General features: G+C 37.2%; 1 protein-coding gene across 5 annotated transcripts in view; it reads right to left on the bottom strand.

Moving 5' to 3' along the window:
- EPS8 (EGFR pathway substrate 8, signaling adaptor) overlaps positions 1 to 21,180 on the bottom strand; it is a 190,685-nt gene that overhangs the window by 5,703 nt on the left and 163,802 nt on the right. For all 5 annotated transcript variants that reach the window (XM_082635462.1, XM_082635461.1, XM_082635465.1 and 2 more), the window contains 2 exons: positions 20,369 to 20,512; positions 10,891 to 11,113 (listed from right to left, as the gene is read on the bottom strand). In XM_082635462.1, the coding sequence (XP_082491588.1) occupies positions 10,891 to 11,113; positions 20,369 to 20,512 (367 nt within the window). The remainder of the gene's footprint in view (positions 1 to 10,890; positions 11,114 to 20,368; positions 20,513 to 21,180) is intronic.

Here is a 21,180-nt window from a genome sequence, read left to right as displayed (position 1 = left end):
GTTTGAATACTTTGACAGTAATTTCCCCTCTGCTTCTCCCATGTTATCAATTTTCCTCTTTTACTGAATCATTTCATCTGCTTACAAGCATGCTATTATTTTATTTCTCTCATGTTTAAATAAGCCCTTCCTTAACCCCACATCCCCTGCCAGCTACTGCCCATTTCTCTGCTCCCCTTTTAGCAAAACTCCATAAGCTGTCTATACCAGGTGACTCCAATTCCCATTCTCCAATTTCCTCTTAAATTCACTGCGAACAGGCTTTTGGCCCCATCCCTCCATGCCATTTTGCTAAACTCCAATGGTTGATTCCCAGTCGTTTCCTCATTTAATCTATCAATAATATTTGAAGAAGGCGCTCCCTCCTTGAAACACTTTCTTCTTATGGCCTTCAGGACACCACACTCTCTGATTTTCCTCCTGTCTTACTGGCCTCTCCTCAGCATCCTTTTCTCAGATGCTCATCTCATCTCCCCAACTCTCCAGGACACAGTCCTTGGACCTCTTCTCTGTCTGGACTCACTCCATCAATGATTGTTGTGCCTGGTCTCCTGGTTTTAAATGCCATTTAAAAGCTGATGACTACCCAAATTATTTCTCTAGTCCAGACTGGTCCTCAGGACTCTAGACCAATATACATCAACTGTCTATTTGATATATTCATTGCATGTCTATTAGCTATCTCAAACATAACATGTTCAAATCTGAATTACTCATCTTCCTGAAGCTTACATTTATGCTAGACTTCCTAACTTGGTAATTCTATTTTTCCAGTTCCCCCAACGAAATACCATGTAGGTATGCCTGACTCCCCTTTGCCCTCGATTATATCCAATCTGTCGGCAAATCCTGTTGGTCCTACCACTAGAATACATCACACACCCCAATCACTTCACTCCACCTTTTTCTATTAGCAGCCTGGTCTGAGCCACCAGCCTATTTACAGGTCTCTCTGCTTCTACTCTCCATGACCCCACTCTTCACTCTTCATCCTCTTCTCAATATAACAGATAAAGTGAAGCATTTAAAATGTGAGTCAGATACACACACACACACACACACACACAGATACATTATTTGTATATCACCTTCAAGAATTAAGTGCAAAGAACTGATATAGTAATCCAATTAACTAACTTGGCAAGTGACAGTGACCTGGTCACTAAGGAAGCTTCTGTGACCATTGTTCTGATTTTTTTTTCAGGGAAAGTATTTTTAGAAAGTGTTTGGTGCCCCTGGGAAATAAATGAAAGTGTGAAATAATCAAATAGTGTTATTTCAGCCTAATTTTTTTTAATGCCTCAAGGACTCAGGAAACCTTTTGAAAAAGAAAGAAGTCAAAAGAAAGAGAAATAAGAGAAGGCAAGGGAGGAAAGGAGGGAGGATGAGGGGGCTAACGAGAGTAAGAGGGAATATTAGTGATTGTTACATTTAAGTAATACAGGACATGCATTTCATTAGTTAACTCTTTTAAATCAGTACAATGTAGTCACACTGCCATACAACATAGGAGTACATCTCAAAGAAATACAAAAGAAAAAGTATCACCACACTAAAATAGTTATCTCCTTATCTGTTGACTTAGCCACTGTGCGATCATTTCCAGTCCGCAGCATAACCTCTTTCCAGGGAATATAAAAACCTCTTCTAATGTGTTCCTGGCTTTGGTTTCCATTTGCAATGTTCTAGCACATAACAACACACCAGACTAACTTTACACCTCTTTCTAAAACAACACTTCTGATTACCAAAGATTAAACTCATATAAAAGGACTAACATTTCAAAGGAAATGGAAGACATGCAAAACAACTGAAGCATTGATACCTTCAAAAGTGATGAAGAGAACCTTTTTGAATCTTATGACAAGTCAAACTGAATAGCTTATATGACACAGGACTCCAAGCAGCTAGTTTGAATAAACGCAGTAAACACTTCAGAAAAGGAACCGGGTTCTTGCTACTTGTGACATTTAAAAAATAGGCCTGTTGACTTTTTTTCCTTGTTCATAGCTATTTGGTAACATTTTTATGGGTGAGTATTCAATTTACAGCTCCTTCCATTTTACTCTTACCAGAAGTCTAGGCCATAAGCAGAGAAAGCAAGTACCACAAAAGGTATATTTTGAAAGAGACCTGGTTACCAATAAAGAAGCATGTCTATTTGGTTCTAAAAAGACTGTTGAGAAGCCCCAATATTCATTCAGTAGAAATGTTCTTCAAAAAAGTGCTCAAGAAAGAAAGCTATCAAGAAAATATTTGTTTTACAAAAGGGACTATATTTAATGTCAAACTATACTTCTGAGCTATCTTTAAAAGGAACATTACATAAGTAAATGCAAAATTTTATTAGTTTAAGGAAACAAGTACATGTGTAAATTTGGGGACATATGTTTATGTTTTACATACCAGTGTCACCCTTTGACTTATGAAAAACAGACTTGAAAATGATGAGTCACAATTATCAGGAGGGTTCTCTATCTTTGAAGTATTCTAACCATGCCTCTTTCCCATTAGGTTATTATTAGTTTCTTAGACTAGGACAAAGAACAAACTGTCCCAGGCCACAGACTGTTCCAAAACTGGGCCTGGATGCCTATGAACCCTGATCCCAGGCCTGGAACAAGAGTGCCACTGTGTCAAAGATTACCGCACTGACGTAACAAAGAAGGGAGATGTTATAAACTTGTGGGAAGAATGAAGAAAGTTTCTGAGAGGAAAATTTTCCTTAGGGAAATCAATAAAAACATTTACAGAACTTTCTCATCTTAAAACTATGTCTTTTGTGTCTGAAAAAAATAAAAACATCTTTTCAAAAAATACACAAAAATATTTTAAAATTTAGTTGCCAATTATATTTATGCACACACACTCTCATACACACACATGCACAGGCATAGTTGTTTTTGCCACACAGAAAGAGCTAATCATTTTTCCAAAACTTCAGTTTTCCATTAGTTCTTTGGTAAGGTCAAGATATGGATAAGAAGGTAATTTAAATTGGCTATACTTCAGCTGAGAAAGTAATGTATAAAAGTAGGTTTGTGCTTATTGCATTTAACCAGAATTTCTAGAACAATTAAATAGTAATAGTTTCAGTGTCTTCTTTTTAATTTTTTTAAATCAAGAGTGACCACAACTGAAGAGTTAGGGCTATGATTTACTGAGATGAGAACTTGAATCTTAAGTTCCAATCTCAGCTTATAGTTAATAGTTCAAAACTTGTATCTGGACTCGGGCACAGGAGGCCTGCTGAGCTCCCAGCCTAGTCCCCTGCCCTTTCCAGGTCACGTGGGTCCTTGGGGGCATAGGAAAGAGGCCAAGGGGAGAACAGGAGAGGCAGGTGGGAGGAGTCCTCAGGGAGCAGTGGGAGAGAAGTGGAGGGTGATTGCCCTGCACACTCGGGCACTGGGAGACTGCTGAGCTCCCAGGCCAATCCCTTGCCCTCCAAATCCCCCTCCAGGCCACGTGGGTCCTTGGGGGCATAGGAGGGAGGCCAGGGAGATCAGGAGAGGCAGGCGGGAGAGGCCCTCCCAGAACCCACACCGGAGGAGCAGCAGAGGAGAGGAGGGCATTTGCCCCACCCACTCGAGCCCAGGAAGCCTACTAGGCTCCCAGGTGAGGTCCCCCACCCTCTGAGACTGGGGTGGGGGGCACGCCTGGGCCCCTTCTCTTCCTTGAGCCTAATCCCCACCCCCAACAGCCCTCAGGGCCTTTTCCAGCCCTGTGGGTCCTGAACATTGGCCCCACCCACCAACAAAACCTCACCCTTGCTTAGGCCCCGCCCTCCACAGCCAAGGTCTTTCCATCCTCCCCCTTTGTTTTCCTTTCCCTCCTCCTCTTTTTTACTATTGTTGGACTGATGTACATTCTGGTTGTTGATTCATCTATATTTTTATTTTTACATTCTTTCTAACATATCTGTTAGTTTCCTAGTCTGATTTTATTTTTTACTTTGTTATTTTTTTCTCTCTCTCTCTCTCTTTTTTTTTTTACCACCCCACGTGGCTTGCAGGATCTTGATTTGCGAGCCTGGGGTTGGGGGGAGCTCCTGCAGTGGGAGCTCCAAGTCTGAACCACTGGACTAACAGAGAACCTCAGACCCCAGGGAATATTCATCGGAGTGAGGTCTCACAGAGTTCCTCATCTCAGCACCAAGACTCAGCTCAACCCAATAACCTACAAACTCCAGTGTTGGAAGCCTCAGGCCAAACGACCAGTAAAACAGGAATACAATCATACACATAAAAAAAAAAAATGAGATGGCAAAAAAAATATGTCACAGATGATGGAGCAAGGTAAAAACCTACAAGACCAAATAAATGAAGAGGAAATAGGTAATCTACCTGAAAAAGAATTCAGAGTAATGATAGTTAAGATGATCCAGAATCTTGGAAATAGAATGGAAGCATGGATTGACCAAATACAAGAAATGTTTAACAAAGATCTAGAAGAACCAAAGAACAAACAGAGATGAACAACACAGTAACTGAAATGAAAAATACACTAGAAAGAATCAATAACAGAATAACGGAGGAAGAAGAATAAGTAAGTGAGTTGCAAGACAAAATGGTCGAAATAACTGCCAAGGAGCAGAATAAAGAAAAAAGAATGAAAAGAATTGAAGACAGTCTCAGAGACCTCTGGGACAACACTAAACATACCAACATTCAAATTATAGGGGTCCCAGAGGAAGAAGAGAAAAAGAAATTGTCTGAGAAAATATTTGAAGAGATTATAGTCAAAAACTTCTCTAACATGGGAAAGGAAATAGTCACCCAAGTCCAGGAAGCATGGAGAGTCCCATACAGGATAAACCCTAGGAAAAACACACCAAGACACATATCAATCAAACTAACAAAAATTAAATTCAAAGAAAAAATATTAAAAGCAGCAAGGGAAAAACAAAAAATAACATACAAAGGAATCCCCATAAGGTTGTCAGCTGACTTTTCAGTGGAAACTCTGCAGGCAAGAGGGAGTGGCAGGATATACTTAAAGCGATGAAAGAGAAAAACCTATAACCAAGATTACTCTACCCAGCAAGGATCTCATTCAGATTCGATGGAGAAGTCAAAAGCTTTTCAGACAAACAAAAGCTAAGAGAATTCAGCACCACCAAACCAGCTTAACAACAAATGCTAAAGAAACTTCTCTAAGCGGGAAACACAGAGAAGAAAAAGACCCACAAAAACAAACCCCAAACAATTAAGAAAATGGTAATAGGAACATACATATCAATAGTAACCCTGAATGTAAATGCCCCAACCAGAAGACACAGACTGGCTGAATGGATACAAAAACAAGACCTATATGTATGCTGTCTACAAGAGACCCACTTCAGACCTAGGGACACATACAGACTGAAAGTGAAGGGATGGAAAAAGATATTCCATGCAAATGGAAATCAAAAGAAAGCTGGAGTAGCAATACTTGTATCAGATAAAATAGACTTTAAAATAAAGACTGTAACAAGAGATAAGGAGGGACACTACATAATAATCAAAGGATCAATCCAAGAAGATATAACAATTATAAATGTTTATGCACCCAACATAGGACCACCACAATACATAAGGCAAATGCTAACAACCATGAAAGGAGAAATCGACAGTAACACAATAAGAGTAGGGGACTTTAATATCCCACTTACACCAATGGACAGATCATCCAAACAGAAAATAAATATGGAAACACAAGCTTTAAATGACACAACAGACCAGATAGATTTAATTGATATTTATAGAACATTCCACCCAGAGTGGCAGAATACACTTTCTTCTCAAGTGCGCACAGAACATCTCCAGGATAGATCACATCTTGGGTCACAAATCAAGCCTCAGTAAATTTAAGAAAATTGAAATCATATCAAGCATCTTTTCTGACCACAATGCTATGAGATTGGAAATCAATTACAGGAAAAAAAACCTGCAAAAATACAAACACATGGATGCTAAACAGTGTGCTACTAAATAACCAAGAGATCACTGAAGAAATCAAAATATACATAGAAACAAATGACAATGAAAACATGACAACCCAAAACCTATGGGACACAACAAAAGCAGTTCTAAGAGGAAAGGTTATAGCAATTCAATCTCACCTCAAGAAACAAGAAAAACCTCAAATAAACAATCTAACCCTACACTTAAAACAACTAGAGAAAGAAGAAAACAGAAAACCCAAATTCTGTAGAAGGAAAGAAATCATAAAGATCAGAGCAGAAAGAAATGAAATAGAAATGAAGAAAACAATAGCAAAGATCAATAAAACTAAAAGCTAGTTCTTTGAGAAGATAAACAAAATTGATAAACCCTTAGCCAGATTCATCAAGAAAAAAAGGGAGAGGATGCAAATCAATAAAATTAGAAATGAAAATGGAGAAATCACAACTGACACTGCAGAAATACAAAGGATTATAAGGGACTATTACAAACAACTATATGCCAATAAAATGGACAACCACGAAGAAGTGGACAAATTCTTGGAAAGGTACAATTCTCCAAGACTGAACCAGGAAGAATTAGAAATATAAATGGACCTATCACAAGTAATGAAATTGAAACCGTAATTAAAAATCTTCCAACAAACAAAAGTCCAGGTCCAGATGGCTTCACAGGTGAATTCTATCAAACACTGAGAGAAGAGCTAACACCTATCCTTCTCAAACTCTTCCAAAAAATTGCAGAGGAAGGAACACTCCCAAACTCATTCTACGAAGGCACCATCACCCTGATACCAAAACCAGAAAAAAGATATCACAAAAAAAGAAAATCATAGACCAATATCACTGATGAACACATATGCAAAAATCCTCAACAAAATACTAGCAAACAAAATCCAACAGCACAATAAAAGGATCAAACACCATGATCAAGTGGGATTTATCCCAGGGATGCAAGGATTCTTCAAAATAGGCAAATCATTCAGTGTGATACACTACATTAACAAATTAGGGAATAAAAACCATATGATCACCTCAATAGATGCAGAAAAAGCTTTTGACAAAATTCAACACTGATTTATGATAAAAACTCTCCAGAAAATGGGCATAGAGGGAACCTACCTCAACATAGTAAAGGCCATATATGACAAACCCACAGTGAGCATCATACTCAATGGTGAAAAACTGAAAGCATTTCTACTAGGTTCAGGAAAAAGACAAGGATGTCCACTCTCGCCACTCTTATTCAACATAGTTTTGGAAGTCCTAGCCAGAGCAATCATAGAAGAAAAAGAAATAAAAGGAATACAAATTGGAAATGAAGAAGTAAAACTGTCACTGTTTGCAGATGACATGATACTATACATAGAAAATCCTAAAGATGCCACTAGAAAACTAGTAGAACTAATCAGTGAATTTGGTAAGGTTGCAGGATACAAAATTAATGCATAGAAATCCATGGCATTCCTATACACCAACAATGAAAAATCAGAAAGAGAAATTAAGGAAATACTCCCATTTACTGTTGCAACAAAAAGAATAAAATACCTAGGAATAAACCTGCCTAAGGAGGTGAAAGACTTGTACTCAGAAAACTACAGAATACTGATGAAAGAAATCAAAGATGACATAAACAGATGGAGAAATATACCACGTTCTTGGATTGGAAGAATCAATATTGTGAAAATGACTATACTACCCAAAGCAATCTACAGATTCAATGCAATCCCTATCAGACTACCAATGGCATTCTTCACAGAATTAGAACAAAAAATCTTACAGTTTGTATGGAAACACAAAAGAACCCAAATAGCCAAAGCAATCTTGAGAAAGAAAAACGGAGTTGGAGGAATCAGGCTCCCCAGCTTCAAACTATACTACAAAGCTACAGTAATCAAGACAGAATGGTACTGGCACAAAAACAGGAATATAGATCAATGATACAGGATAGAATGCCCAGAGATTAGCCCACGCACATATGGGCTCCTAATTTATGAGAAAGGAGGCAAGAACATACAATGGAGAAAAGACAGCCTCTTCAATAAGTGGTGTTCGGAAAACTGGACAGCTACATGTAAAAGAATGAAATTAGAACACTACCTAACACCATACACAAAAATAAACTCCAAATGGATTAAAGACTTAAATGTATGACCAGACACTATAAAACTTCTAGAGGAAAACAAACGAAAAACACTCTGACATAAACCACAGCAAGATCTTTTTTGACCCAACTCCTAGAGTAATGGAAATAAAAACAAAAATAAATAAATGGGACTTAATTAAACTTAAAAGCTTTTGCACAGCAAAGTAAACCATAAATAAGACAAAAAGACAACCCTCAGAATGGGAGAAAATATTTGCAAATGAAACAACAGACAAAGGATTGATCTCCAAAATATACAAACAGCTCATGGAGCTCAATATCTAAAAAAAAATCCAGTTAAAAAATGGGCGGAAGACCTAAATAGACGTTTCACCAAGGGAGACCTACAGATAGCCAAGAGGCACATGAAAAGATGCTCAACATCACTAATTATTAGAGAAATGCAAATCAAAGCTACAATGAGGTATCACCTCACGCCAGTCAGAATGGCCATTATCAAAAAAGCTAGAAACAATAAATGCTGGAAAGGGTGTGGTGAAAAGGGAACACTCCTACACTGTTGGTGGGAATGTAAATTGATACAACCACTATGGAAAACAGTACGGAGGTTCCTTTAAAAACTAAAAATAGAACTACCATACAACCCAGCAATCCCACTACTGGGCATATAGCCTGAGAAAACCATAATTCAAAAAGAGACATACCACAATGTTCAGTGCAGCACTATTTACAATAGCCAGGACATGGAACCAACCTAGATGTCCATTGACAGATGAATGAATGAAGATGTTGCACATATATACAATGGAATATTACTCAGCCATAAAAAAGAGATGAAATTGAGTTATTTGTAGTGAGGTGGATGGACTTAGAGTCTGTCATACAGAGTGAAGTAAGTCAGAAAGAGAAAAACAAATACCATATGCTAACACATATATATGGACTCTAAAAAAAAAATGGTACAGATGAACCTAGTTGCAGGGCAGGAATAAAGAGGTAGATATAGAGAATGGACTTGATGACATGGGGTGGGAGGGTGAAGCTGGGGCAAAGAGAGAGTAGCATGGACATACATACACTACCGAATGTAAAATAGTTGGTTGGTGGGAAGCAGCAGCACAGGGAGATCAGCTCTGTGCTTTGCGATGACCTAGAGGGGTGGGATAGGGAGGATGGGAGGGAGGCTCAAGAGGGAGGGGATATGGAGGCATGTGTATGCATATGGCTGATTTTCTTTGTTGTACAACAGAAACTAACACAGTATTGTGAAGCAATTAAACTCCAATAAAGATGTATTTTAAAAAATAAAATAAAAAATAAAAAAACTTGTATCTGGATGTCAGAGATGAGATTTGATATGAAGACAAATTTTCAAGTCACTCCTTTTCCAACAGTATAAACAGTATTGAAAGAAATGAAAATAAGAGTCATCAGCTACAGTAAAAGTATGTTTATATGAGAAAAGAACCCAGAACTGAGCCCTAGGAGAAGCCATTTGAGAAAATGAAAAATATCCTTTACACACACATACACTTTATATACTTTTATAATATTAAGGAAATATCTTCCTGGCTCTAGTCTTCCAAGAATTTTTATGTATCAAGTATCGATAAAGCAAAGTAATTTTATAATACTTTAAAAAACATAATTTGAAGACTAAACAGACAAGCCATATGCTACAAGATAAAACAAAATAAAAATTATCTTAGAATTATCTTCAGTTTTCAAATTATCCACCCTGCTGTTCCCAAGTACTAACAAGGATAATCCGAAGTTGGCCATAGGGTCTTTTGTTTTAACTTATTTAAATCTGGTTTTCAGATTTAACCACTCGCATGAAAAATAAAACTTCAATTTATGAAAGTATGAAGTTGAAGTCTAAAATTCTGAATTTGGAGGGCAAATTTGAAAGTGCTATTGGCAGGTTGACTATATTAAGCTAGTGTGATTGTGTGTGTATATAGACACACACACACACACACACTCTCTCTCTCTCTCTCTCTCTCTCTCTCTCTCTATATATATATATATATATATATATATATATATATGGCAAATACCAGGAAGAGAAGCAGGAAAACTATGATGGTGATACTGATGACGATAAGAGTAAATATTTACTAACTGCTTATAATGTGTCATATTGGTTAAAATCAATCAGGCTTTTTCAGCCTCAGTACCATCGATATTTTGGGTCAGATGATTCTGTTGTGTGTGTGTGGGCGGGGGAGAGGGAAGCTGTCCCGTTCATCTTAGGATGTTGTTAACTACATCCCTAACTTCTACCTATTATAATAGATGCCAGTAGCATCTACCCAACTGTGATCAAAATATGTCTCCAGATAAATACCAAATGTCCCCAGGGGAAGGGGGTAAAATCACCCCTGGCTGAGAACGACTGGTCTAAATGCTTTATATGCATTATTTCATGAAATCCTCACAATTATCCTATGAAGTAGATATCACTATCCCCCCCTTTTTCAGATATTAAAGCATACAGAGGATCATTAAATTCTTGACAGTCTCATGGCCAGCAAGTGATATTTCACTATACAAACTCAAGCATGTCTGGCTCCGGAGTCTGTATTCAATCTCCACAATATATTGGACTATGTAGAAATACACATATTAGAGAGTAGACAGAACTTCCCGTTTCTCAGAATTACTTGGAGGATGAGAGATGAGGTGAAAATCTTTGCAATCTATGAAGTACCGTGCAAGGACTATTATGTATATTTAATAATATTTATTACCAGCAGAAACAATAATAAACAATTTTTACTTAGAGTGCTTTTAATTCCCAGGAGAAACTGTATATTTTTTGCCTCCCTAGGAAACTTACGGTCAACAGGAACTTGTTTTTGTCGTTGGCTATCTCGCACAATACTGCCACCACTGTCACTGGAGCTGCTGTTCTGACGGGTTACATTTGCTGGGACCTTTGACAGAGGAACAGGTGCTGAAGCAGAAGGTGGGAGGGGAACAGGAACAGGAGCTGGTGTTGGAGGAGGCGATGGAGCAGAGGGAATGTCCGTTGTTCTTGGACCATACTCCATCCTTTGTTTCTATAAAAAGACAAATCATTAATTCGGAAATGTGAAAATATAAACCTAGGCTAGGAAAACAAATTATACTTTGACAGGACCCTGTTGGCTATTTATTTGTAAACTTCCTTGCAAATCCATAGCAAATCTGTGTGTGTTAATATACATACATACATATATATGTATGTATAGACAGACATGCACAGCCCTCCAATCCTACCTGATGTGATAATTATTTAAAATTATTTTTTAAATATTCTGCGCATTTGTTCACAATCAAAAAGGATACACCAATAGCAAACATTAGTACTGATAATAGTAATAAATGTCAAGAAAACTAAATTTGAACCTGGAATCACACAAGATCAGGGTAGGTCAAAAGATTTCTGATTATTTTATAGTTTCCGTTAATAAGAACTTCTAACTGCACTAGAAGCCTAAATATCAATAACAGAAACATTAGTTACTCCCTATTTTAAATGTATATTATACTCAAAAGTGTTTAATTCTGTTTCCAAGTAATTTGTTAAGAAGAGGGGTAATATATCAGTAGATAAAAGGAGTATGCTTTAAAATAAACAAGTAATTTAAAAGTATTGTTAATTTTTTCAAGCCATATCCCTTTCTGCCATCATCTTAATGCTAATTTATTAAATTTAGAAAGTTTCCTTGTTAAAATAGGAATGTGGTGAGGGTAATGGTATGGTCTTTAATTAAATGTTTATGACTATGAAATTGTTCTATGACAATGTCAAAGAACTGGAAAAAGAATAGATACATGTATATGTATAACTGAATCATTTTGATGTACACCTGAAACTAACACAACATTGCTAATCAACTGTACTCCAATATAAAATAAAAAGTTAATAAAAATAAATAAATAAATAAAAACAAAAATAATGAATTGTGACCAAGTTATCTAGGTGTGACCTAGAAATAAAAAGTGATTAAAAATTAGGAAATCTGTCTACATAATACAACATGTAAATAAAGTTAAAGAGAAACATTCTTAGAAAAAGAAAAAGTTAAGAGGATCCTGGACTTTTCATTATGTGAAACTACCTGGTATGTGCCTCCCTCTGGATTTTTTATTATGGGAATAAAGCAACCCCCTAATTACTTAAAAAATGTTTATGACTACACCTCAAAAGCATATTATTAGGAAAAAAGTCCACAGGGGGATTTGTATTAAAAAAAAGGTAGATGTGATAGAATATACAATAACTTTCAGTAATTTTTTAACCATGATTTAGGCTATTGTAAAATATTATTTGTGCATCTTCCCTATTAAACTACACACAACAGTTAAAACTTTAAACAAAATAATCTTAATAACAGAAATAAAATAAGTTCCAAATTCTCAAAAGGCAAAATTTTTGTATAGAATCAAAGACACAGAGCAGTGACTTATAATTTAGGTAAAGTTTAGCTACTGCACTGGCACAATTTTAATTATTCTAAAATTCAGGATTAGTAGATGAAATACAAAAAGCAGGCCTTTTGGTAATCTGGTCCTTTGGCTAGAAGAGTATTTACGTTTAATTTCTAAATTGGCCCAAATATAAGGTCATATTGATTTTAAAAGAGGCCTTCCCAATTTCCACAGAGATCAAAAACATCAAAATACACACCACACACACACATCACTTTGTAATTCTTGCTTAAAAAACAACACACCACCCTCAAAGGCACCTTCACAGCAAATGAGTAGTAACACCTGTGGAAACCAGAGGGGGGAGCAGCCCTGGTTCTCTGCTGTCTCTTTAAAAGCCACCGCTCACCCGCCAGTGGGTGGGGAAGGTGGGAGGGTATGAAGCAAGGATGGGAGAAGGACTGAAAGAAGAGTTTATGTGCTGCTATTTCTTGGAGGGGGATGGGAGGGAGAAGGAGAGAGGCAAAGAGGAAGGGAATGAGTAGGGGTTAAATTCACAGAGCAAGCCATGGAGTTAGATGGGAGAGAAACAGATATTGCTGACCCCTCTGCAATTCAAGGCCTGGAAACATTTCTAATATATTCAATAATCGAGTGTATTATATTATTATTATTATCATCCACAAAACAATGTTCCTATATTTGGGCCAATAAAATATTTCGAGCAATCAAAATACAGCAAACATCACCAAAATGTAATACTTAGCACACACCAAAGTCATCAATGTATATGCAATGTACCCTTAACAAGAATGTCCTCGGCACATAATTTCATGAAGAGTTAGTGAATTCTCACATTAGGATTTCAAAAGTGTCAGAGTTTAAATTACTGCTTTTAAAGCTTAAACAAAACAAAAAATGCTATCAGCTCTGCATTCCATGATATGATTCACATTTTTTGCTTTCAGAAAAACAAGAACAGCTAGTGTTTTGCTAGCCATCAAATAATACTGTGAAAAACTGAAAACCTGTGGTATTGTCACAATCAGGCCTGCAGACAGGCTCGCCAAATCTTCTGTGCCTTGTTTCACCCATCTGTCATTGCTATATAATGCAACTTTATCAGTATAACCTATGAGAACTACAGACTTAAATATTCATATAATATACAGAGAAAGCATAGGAAAATTTTTCATGAATTAGGTCATAATTTTATTTACTTGCACATTTTCCCCTTTTTCTTGGTCCTCCTTCCTGCCCCATGCTTCCAACCCCTGGAATGAAAAGGTGGGGGAAGGGCCTTCCTCAAATCATTATAACCTGTTCTGAAACAGAAACCAAGGTGGCTTTTCCATGGAAACTGATGTCATCCTCCATGTGGAGGAAAGAGAATCAGGACTGGCTCGTGAAATCACTTTGTTCTGTCCCCTGCTACCTTCTCCCTTTTACTCCCTTTTACTTACCACCCAGTTACTGCCCTTCTCCCTTTGCTATTACTGTCTCTTGGTTATATCAGGCTGAAGGTAGAGAACTGATGGCCCCTCGACTGATGGCAAGTCTTGGAGAGCAGAAGTCCACCCCAAACTTTCTTCTGCTGAACGAAGGGTGCTGAATCTCCAAATCCAAACAGAAATCTTAAGCGACTGTTCCCAGTTTGCCTGGAACTCTCCGAGTGTCAGAACCAAGAGTCCCACATCCCTCCAAACCCCTCAGCTGTGAGCAAACTGGGATGATGGGTCACCTTGGTGTGGCTGTACTTTTGTACGATCACTGTCACTTCCTAACTCTTGCCTTTTATCTCTCGCAAATATAAAGTTCTGCTTAAAACAAAATCTCTTTTTTTTTTTGCTTTTTCTGAAAGAAGTCAGAATTACTAGACCCTGTGGAAAATGTACTTTTCTGTTGATAATTAAGTCCAAATGAGTCACTTTTCTTTAGCCACTAAAGCTGAGTAGAAATTCTCAAGGATTAAAGAAAGAGATGTGTAGGTAAGCTCCTGATTCATGCAAGATACTGCTTCAGAAGGGAATTTATGCAAGCAAGCCTAACAAAGCCAGTAAAATTGAACTGTTCTTAAAAATGGAATCTACACATTTTTTCCTCAAAATTTAGTCTCTTTGGCACTCTGCAGTGAAAACTAGGCACAGCTGGAACGTTTGGAGGGTGTTAAGTCCAGAGATTGAATCCAAAAAATTACGTTAAAAAGAAGTGCCTCGAGGGAACAAATGTGGGTTACCTCTGACAGCTCGCCAAGTAATTGCTATTAGGAAAATGGAGCAAATCACATCAAATGAGAAGATTTAACATAGGAGATGGAACTAAAATAATATCAATTATACTTTACATCAAATATCAGAAACCGTGAGCAAATTACTTTTTGACAGTAAGAGTACCTCCCAACAAATCAACCAGGGAAGGAGCTTGTAAATATATAATTAATTTCCACCACTATCTAGCCATGGAAAACTAATTATATAGGCTCACACTACAGTATAAACCATGTAGAGTATTTCAGTAGATATTTGTGTATGAGTACTGTGTTTTAAAACTATTAAGATAAAGGTTCATCTTATTCTTATAGCTTATAAAGAATACAATTAGAGTACATTTAATGTAAGACTAACTCTTAAGCTGATTTACAAAAGGAAATATATATCATGGTGTGTTTTAGTGAACTTTAGTTGAACTTGTAAGCAGTTAAACAAACAGAAAATTTTATAATTCTGTAATATGGCTTTTGGGCAGTAATTTATATATATATATGGAAAGAGAGAGATAGTAGGTATTATTCAAATTATTGCAAGAAATATTTGGAAAAATGTCAACACGTGAAACAGAATAAAAAGTAACCATTCCTGTCTAAAGACCATGCCTCTAATTAATAGATGAATAGAGTGTTCTAAGATTAACTTAAAAAATTTTTTTAAGAATGGAATATTATCAGGAAGTTGGTCTGCTGGAATGAAAATAAAGACATCTTTAGTAAAATTGTCCTCTCTGTCCAGCAGTATCTGAATATCTGGATTGAGCTTGAAAAACAGAGCATTCATAACAGGAGCTAAAATTAGTAGTGCTAGTGGTCTACTATTCACCTGAAGAAAACATTTCCACTTTTAACTTAGGGCTACTTTAACATGTATATAGAAAAGAACAAAATTTTATATCTAGACTGGACTGTGGAGATCATGAAACTTGGCCCCTTCCATTTCACAGCTCAGCAAATTGGAGCAGAGAAAATGAAAATGCTTTCTTTAAGGTCATACAGCTAGTCAGTGGCAGAGCCAGGACTAGAATCCTCATGCACCAGGACGTAGACTGGAGCTGTTTCCACAATATCTAGTATCTCTTGCTAGGAAACAGAGCAGATGGGGAAACTTTCTGTTGAATTTACAGGACCATAATGACCAGATATTCAAAATTATTTGCATATTGTAGAGTAAGCATATCTATAATAATGATAAGCATGTGGACTTCATAATTAATAATAAATAAAAGAGTTCTTTAGTCAAGCCTCTGAGGATATTGGAAACAATATAAGGGCAGGGATTGGTTTCTGCTCTTGGTGTACGACATGGGAATCTACGTTGGCAAAAGGGTGATTCTGGTAGATGAACAGTCAAAGTGCTAGAGGTCAGGGAATCAAGTCAAAAGACATATCAGGAAACTTGATGTGGCAGGTAGTTTCCAGGTGGGCAGGAAGCACCCTGGATGTCCATGTGTTGCCCAGCAAAAGTACTCTAAAGTCCTGGAATGTTCTATAACAGAATCTTCATCAAAAGATATGTCATTTATCTTCATTTCTCCATAATCTCTCATAAACATTTACTTCCTTGTCCCTGTGGTTTCAACCAATCTATTTTTTTTATGTTCCACATCTTTCAAAAATTCTTTATTACCTCCCTCCCCTTCATTTTTAAAACTTTCCTGAAACCCTGGTGAAAAACAGTTTCGGTGGGAACGGTAGTCTTGACTGAGCTGTAAAAAAATCACTCCAAATGTGAGGAGATTAAATAGCCTGGACTCGCAGGGACATCGGGTGGCAACTCAACACCTATTGGTGACTGGTGCCAGGTATGAGCATCCCTGCCAACAGCAGAGAATCTCTAGCCAACAGTGTGTGAACTGCAGGCAAGGGCTGCTCTTGTGCCCTTCCCCCAGCAACTGCCATTATTTCTACATATTTATTTATAGGAGATGTAAGTGTATGAAACTAACAGCCCTAAGTCTGTGGCTTTTTAAAATTTGGTGACTTGTAGATGCTACATGGAAATCATTCACATCTAATTCCCTTATGCCCACCATTCCAAAAAAGCCTACTTTCTACGTGAATTACATAGTTTGGATTATTTTCTTAAATGATTAAAAAATGAAAGAATTAATGAAACCCAAGTGATGGAGGCATAAAGCAAAAATCCAATTCCAAGGGTGATGACTGATCAGATCAATTTTCATCACAGTACAGTGCAGGTAAACCTATTCTGAGAAAGTGTCACTTTAAGCATTCATACGGTGAAAAACTATATGTCTGTACAAAATGGGATATCAGTCTTTTTTTTTTTTTTTGAGAGTTATGTTTTATTCAGCAGGAATTTTTAGGACTTCAAGCCTGGGAGGCAGCATCTCAAGTAACCCTAAGAGAACTGCTCGTAGGAGGCAAGTGGGGAAGCCAGGTTATATAGAAGCTTTGTAACAAAGGGCAGGCAGTTGGGAACATCAAAAGATTATTGTAAATTAAAGAAAACCAGATATTCCAAGTTAAGGAATTTAGTGCCTCTTTTCTAAGCACTATTCCCCATGACAGTCGAGCATATCAGAGCATAGGTTCTGATTCCAGAGTCCTGGGACCCCACTCTGGCTTCATGCGGCCGTGTGACCGTGGGCAAGGTACTTCTCTGTACCTAATTTTCCTCATATATAAAACATGCCTACTTCACAAGGTTGCTGTAGGAATTAAATATACTGGTATGTGTGAAGCCCTTAAAGGACGTGGCATACAGTCTGAGCATCCTTCTGTAGTACAGTACAGGGATCCAAAATGTTTTTGTGAGAAGTTTCTTTAAACTTCTGTAAAATTTTCATGTCATTGGATGGACGAGACAGGGCGAAAAGTGTCAGCCACTTCTGAGCAGAGAGAGGGTCACTGCTCCTGATACACAAACACAAAGGGAGGGGCAAAGCCAGGGCAGATGGCCTGGATATTTGATTCTGGGAGGCAGGCTTTAATGGAGGAACTGCTCAGTCCTAGGATTTCTGTCTTTCTTTTCATCAAGTGCGAGATGCTGGCACTCAATAAATATTTGTGGGATGAATGAATGAAAAGGTAAATCAGACAAAGAATCGCTTTTGATATGTTTGTAATCCAGTGGAGTTCTACGAGATTAGGGTGTTAGGATTACCTGAATCTATAGAAATATGGTGGTATCATTACTGTCATTCTGAAATAAGCCACTGGATTTTTCTTTAGATATTTTAGATAAAAGTGTCTGGTAACGCTGTTGTAGAGATATAAAATAATTGGCATATATTTCTGAGAGTGATTTTTTTTTCATCTTATTCTATCTAGTCATTTTTTTCTGGGTGTGTTATAAATGCTTTGAGAATAGGAATCCTTTTAGAGTCATATTTATGCCAGATAACAGATAGCAGATTCTCAAGCTTGCTTATTAAAATTTTACAAGATTTTGGTGGTTTTGTTGGGCTGAGACCAAATATTTCAGGAGGTGTTAAAAAGCAGATTGTTTTTAATACCTTTTAAAAGTAGAGCTTTCAACCTAAACACACACACACACACACACACACACACAGCTTCTACACACATTTCTACGTACATCACTGCATTTAGAGCTGTATCCAGAAAATTTCAGCAGACAGTCAGATAGTGTTGAAACGTTTAAAAGGAAACAGCCCGAACAAGCAATCCCTACAACCTTTTATTTACATAAAGTAGCCAAACAAACTCCTGAAACTTGTGAGCACTTAAAAAAATTATTGGTTTTGCCAAAGTTGACAAAAATATAAGCTGAGGCTCTGTTCAAGAAAGGAGAAATAATTTTATGTTCTCAAAAAGTACTCTACCTATGATATGTATTAATAGTTTTGGTTCAGCTTTACACAGAAGAAACTTTTAAACAGAAAAGTCAACTTATGGCCCAAGCCGGGAATCTAAATTGAAGAAAAAAAAACAAGACTGAACAGTAAACAGGAAAGGTAAGAGAGGTTAAATTCCCTAGGAAATCTCACGCGGGGAGAATACTTAGAATTCACATTAGTATTTGCAAGTTTTAGGTATCTTATTTTATGGGAGTTTGCCATTCCTAGCAACCATGCACACAAATAAAAACAAATTTGGCTAAGTGTTTCTAACATTTTATATATAAAATCTGGGCTTCTGCTCACATACAGCAGCTAGGGATATCCTTTGTAAATAGTCCTTCTCACTGTTTATCATGAGTTAAATATTAAAAACAGTTCATATAGCTCAAAGGGTATGCACTCCATCACTGGTTTAGGCATACACTCTTTAACACTGCTTAAGGCATTCAGCGAAAAACTCTATAGGAAAGAACACAAAGAATTGGTATTTACAAACCAGACAGAAGCCTATATTATGTCAGGTAACCACATCACAAAAATCAGAAAAGAAAGAACTTAGTTAGGAAAGTAAAAGGTATTAAGTCTAAGTTAGAAAATTCACTTCAAAAATCCATGGGAAATGGAGTAGACCATACCTTGAATAACTCAAACTCCTTCTTTGGCATCAATAGCTAATGACAAATGATGAACATAACATAAGTACATAATATATATGCACATCAGGTCAGCCCAAACATAAGCACAGCAAACAGAATTCCCACTGCCACCGCTTTAAGTTATCAAGATCTATAAATTGTACATCAATCCTTTATTTTAAATGTTTCCTTGATTCTCGAATTCTAATAAGGCCAGAAGTCTCTCTGGATAAGTGCAGGGCCTGCACTGGGCTTGAATGCCGTGAGGAGGCAGAAGTCCTTACAGAATGGTCACAGCAGCACGTGACCACAGCTCTAGGTTTGGACAGTCTGCATTTTACTAAGCCTAGGCATGAAATTTCACTATTTCCCTGCATATTCTATGCAGTTTCAGCTTCTGCGCAAATTTATGACATTATTATGGGGTCAGGTGTGATCTTTTGCTCAAGATTCTGAAAATGAAAAGAATTTTCCTGGGGGCATGAGAAAGTAGCTACCACAGGTTCAGAAGCTAAGCATGGAACGGACAGTCCATCCATTCTGTCTCTGCTGGCAGGTGTGATTCTAGAGATCCTGTCACAGATTCAAAAGCACATGGTGACGGCCCTGGTCTCTTGTGATTACCACATCTGAAGAAAGATAATGGCGCTGAAACTTGGGTGGAGGGTCTACCATGTGAAGGCATTTTTTAAAAAAGGATTAGGATTCGGTAGTTGGAAAGTTGAAAGCAAACAGGCTATAATCAAAGTCTATATAGAGGATGAGAGCAAAGGCTGGTGAAGATGAACTGGTAGACACTCCAGCCACTGTCTCAGTGCCATCCTCTATCAGGCCCCTTGGGTAGGAGGGCTCTGGGTAAGAGTAAAGAGGCAGAAATACTATTTCCCCAAATGTCAAAAATAGTATAGGGTAGAAGAAAATAGCATTCAGAGGAACAGTCACTGAGATAAACATTTTGAGCAATTTCCTGAAGAAGTACATCATAAAAAAATATGTATAATTCTTCCTTATGTCCCTAGCCACTGTCCCCCCATTGCCTTAGGAAAAAGGTATAAATTATACAATCAATTAAATCTCAAAATGACTAATACATAAAAAGTATTTAAGTCCTGTTTAGGAAAGATGAATTTGAAAATTCGAAAAAGTTAAATTTTGCTCAAAAATTGTAATTACCTGTATGGTATGCGTGTAAGGTGGATCAGCACGCCCCAATCCAGACTCTGGAGGTCTCACGATATCCAAAATGTTGTTTGGCACAAATCCAGAATCTCCACTTGCATTTCGAACTTTCCACCATTGCTTCCTGTCATCAAGGATCTGTCATCATGCAAGAAAATAAAGGTGGCATTTCTGTACCCAAACCGAATTATGAAGGAAGTTCGATTTTTATTCCTAGACCAAGAAAATGTTTTCACTTTTCATACGCTGACTCAGCATCAACATACTGTGGGTTAAATGATTGTCAGGAATTACACTAAGAATTACAATTACTGGTATAGAACAGCTTTGGTACCACTCTACCCAAGGTCCATATTACCTCCCAAGAATGCTTAGCTATTTGCGGTATTTGAAGTACTTAAGATGAGTTACTTGGAAAAGGTCTATTGTCTCCATCCTTAGAATAGGGAGGAAAGGTATAAAAACATTTTTTTTTACTATTGTAACTATGCCATATTATATATTAAAGAAGATGAAGTCTCAGTTATAACTGAAGAAAGAAATTGGAGAGTCATGGTAGATTATTCCCAAAACCATTAGCACACTCACTGCTGATTACATTTGTGCAAGGGTACTAAAATAGGAAGGAGGAAAGGTTTTCTTTTATTAAAATATTATGGTGCATCTACATCTGAAGGGATAACCAGCCTTGATTCCAGAATGAATAAAGGCCAGAAGAAGGAAGAGGGCAAAGTAAGCCAAGAAATCCAACCCCACCCCCCAAAGAAACAAAAAACAGATAAAGCAGCAACCCCGCCTAAATAGAT

The sequence above is a fragment of the Mesoplodon mirus genome (genome assembly GCF_964341445.2).
Source record: "Mesoplodon mirus genome assembly, chromosome: 11".
Lineage (NCBI taxonomy): Eukaryota > Metazoa > Chordata > Mammalia > Artiodactyla > Ziphiidae > Mesoplodon > Mesoplodon mirus.
Note: the sequence above shows the minus strand (reverse complement) of the source record. Positions and strands in the feature narration are given on the sequence as shown.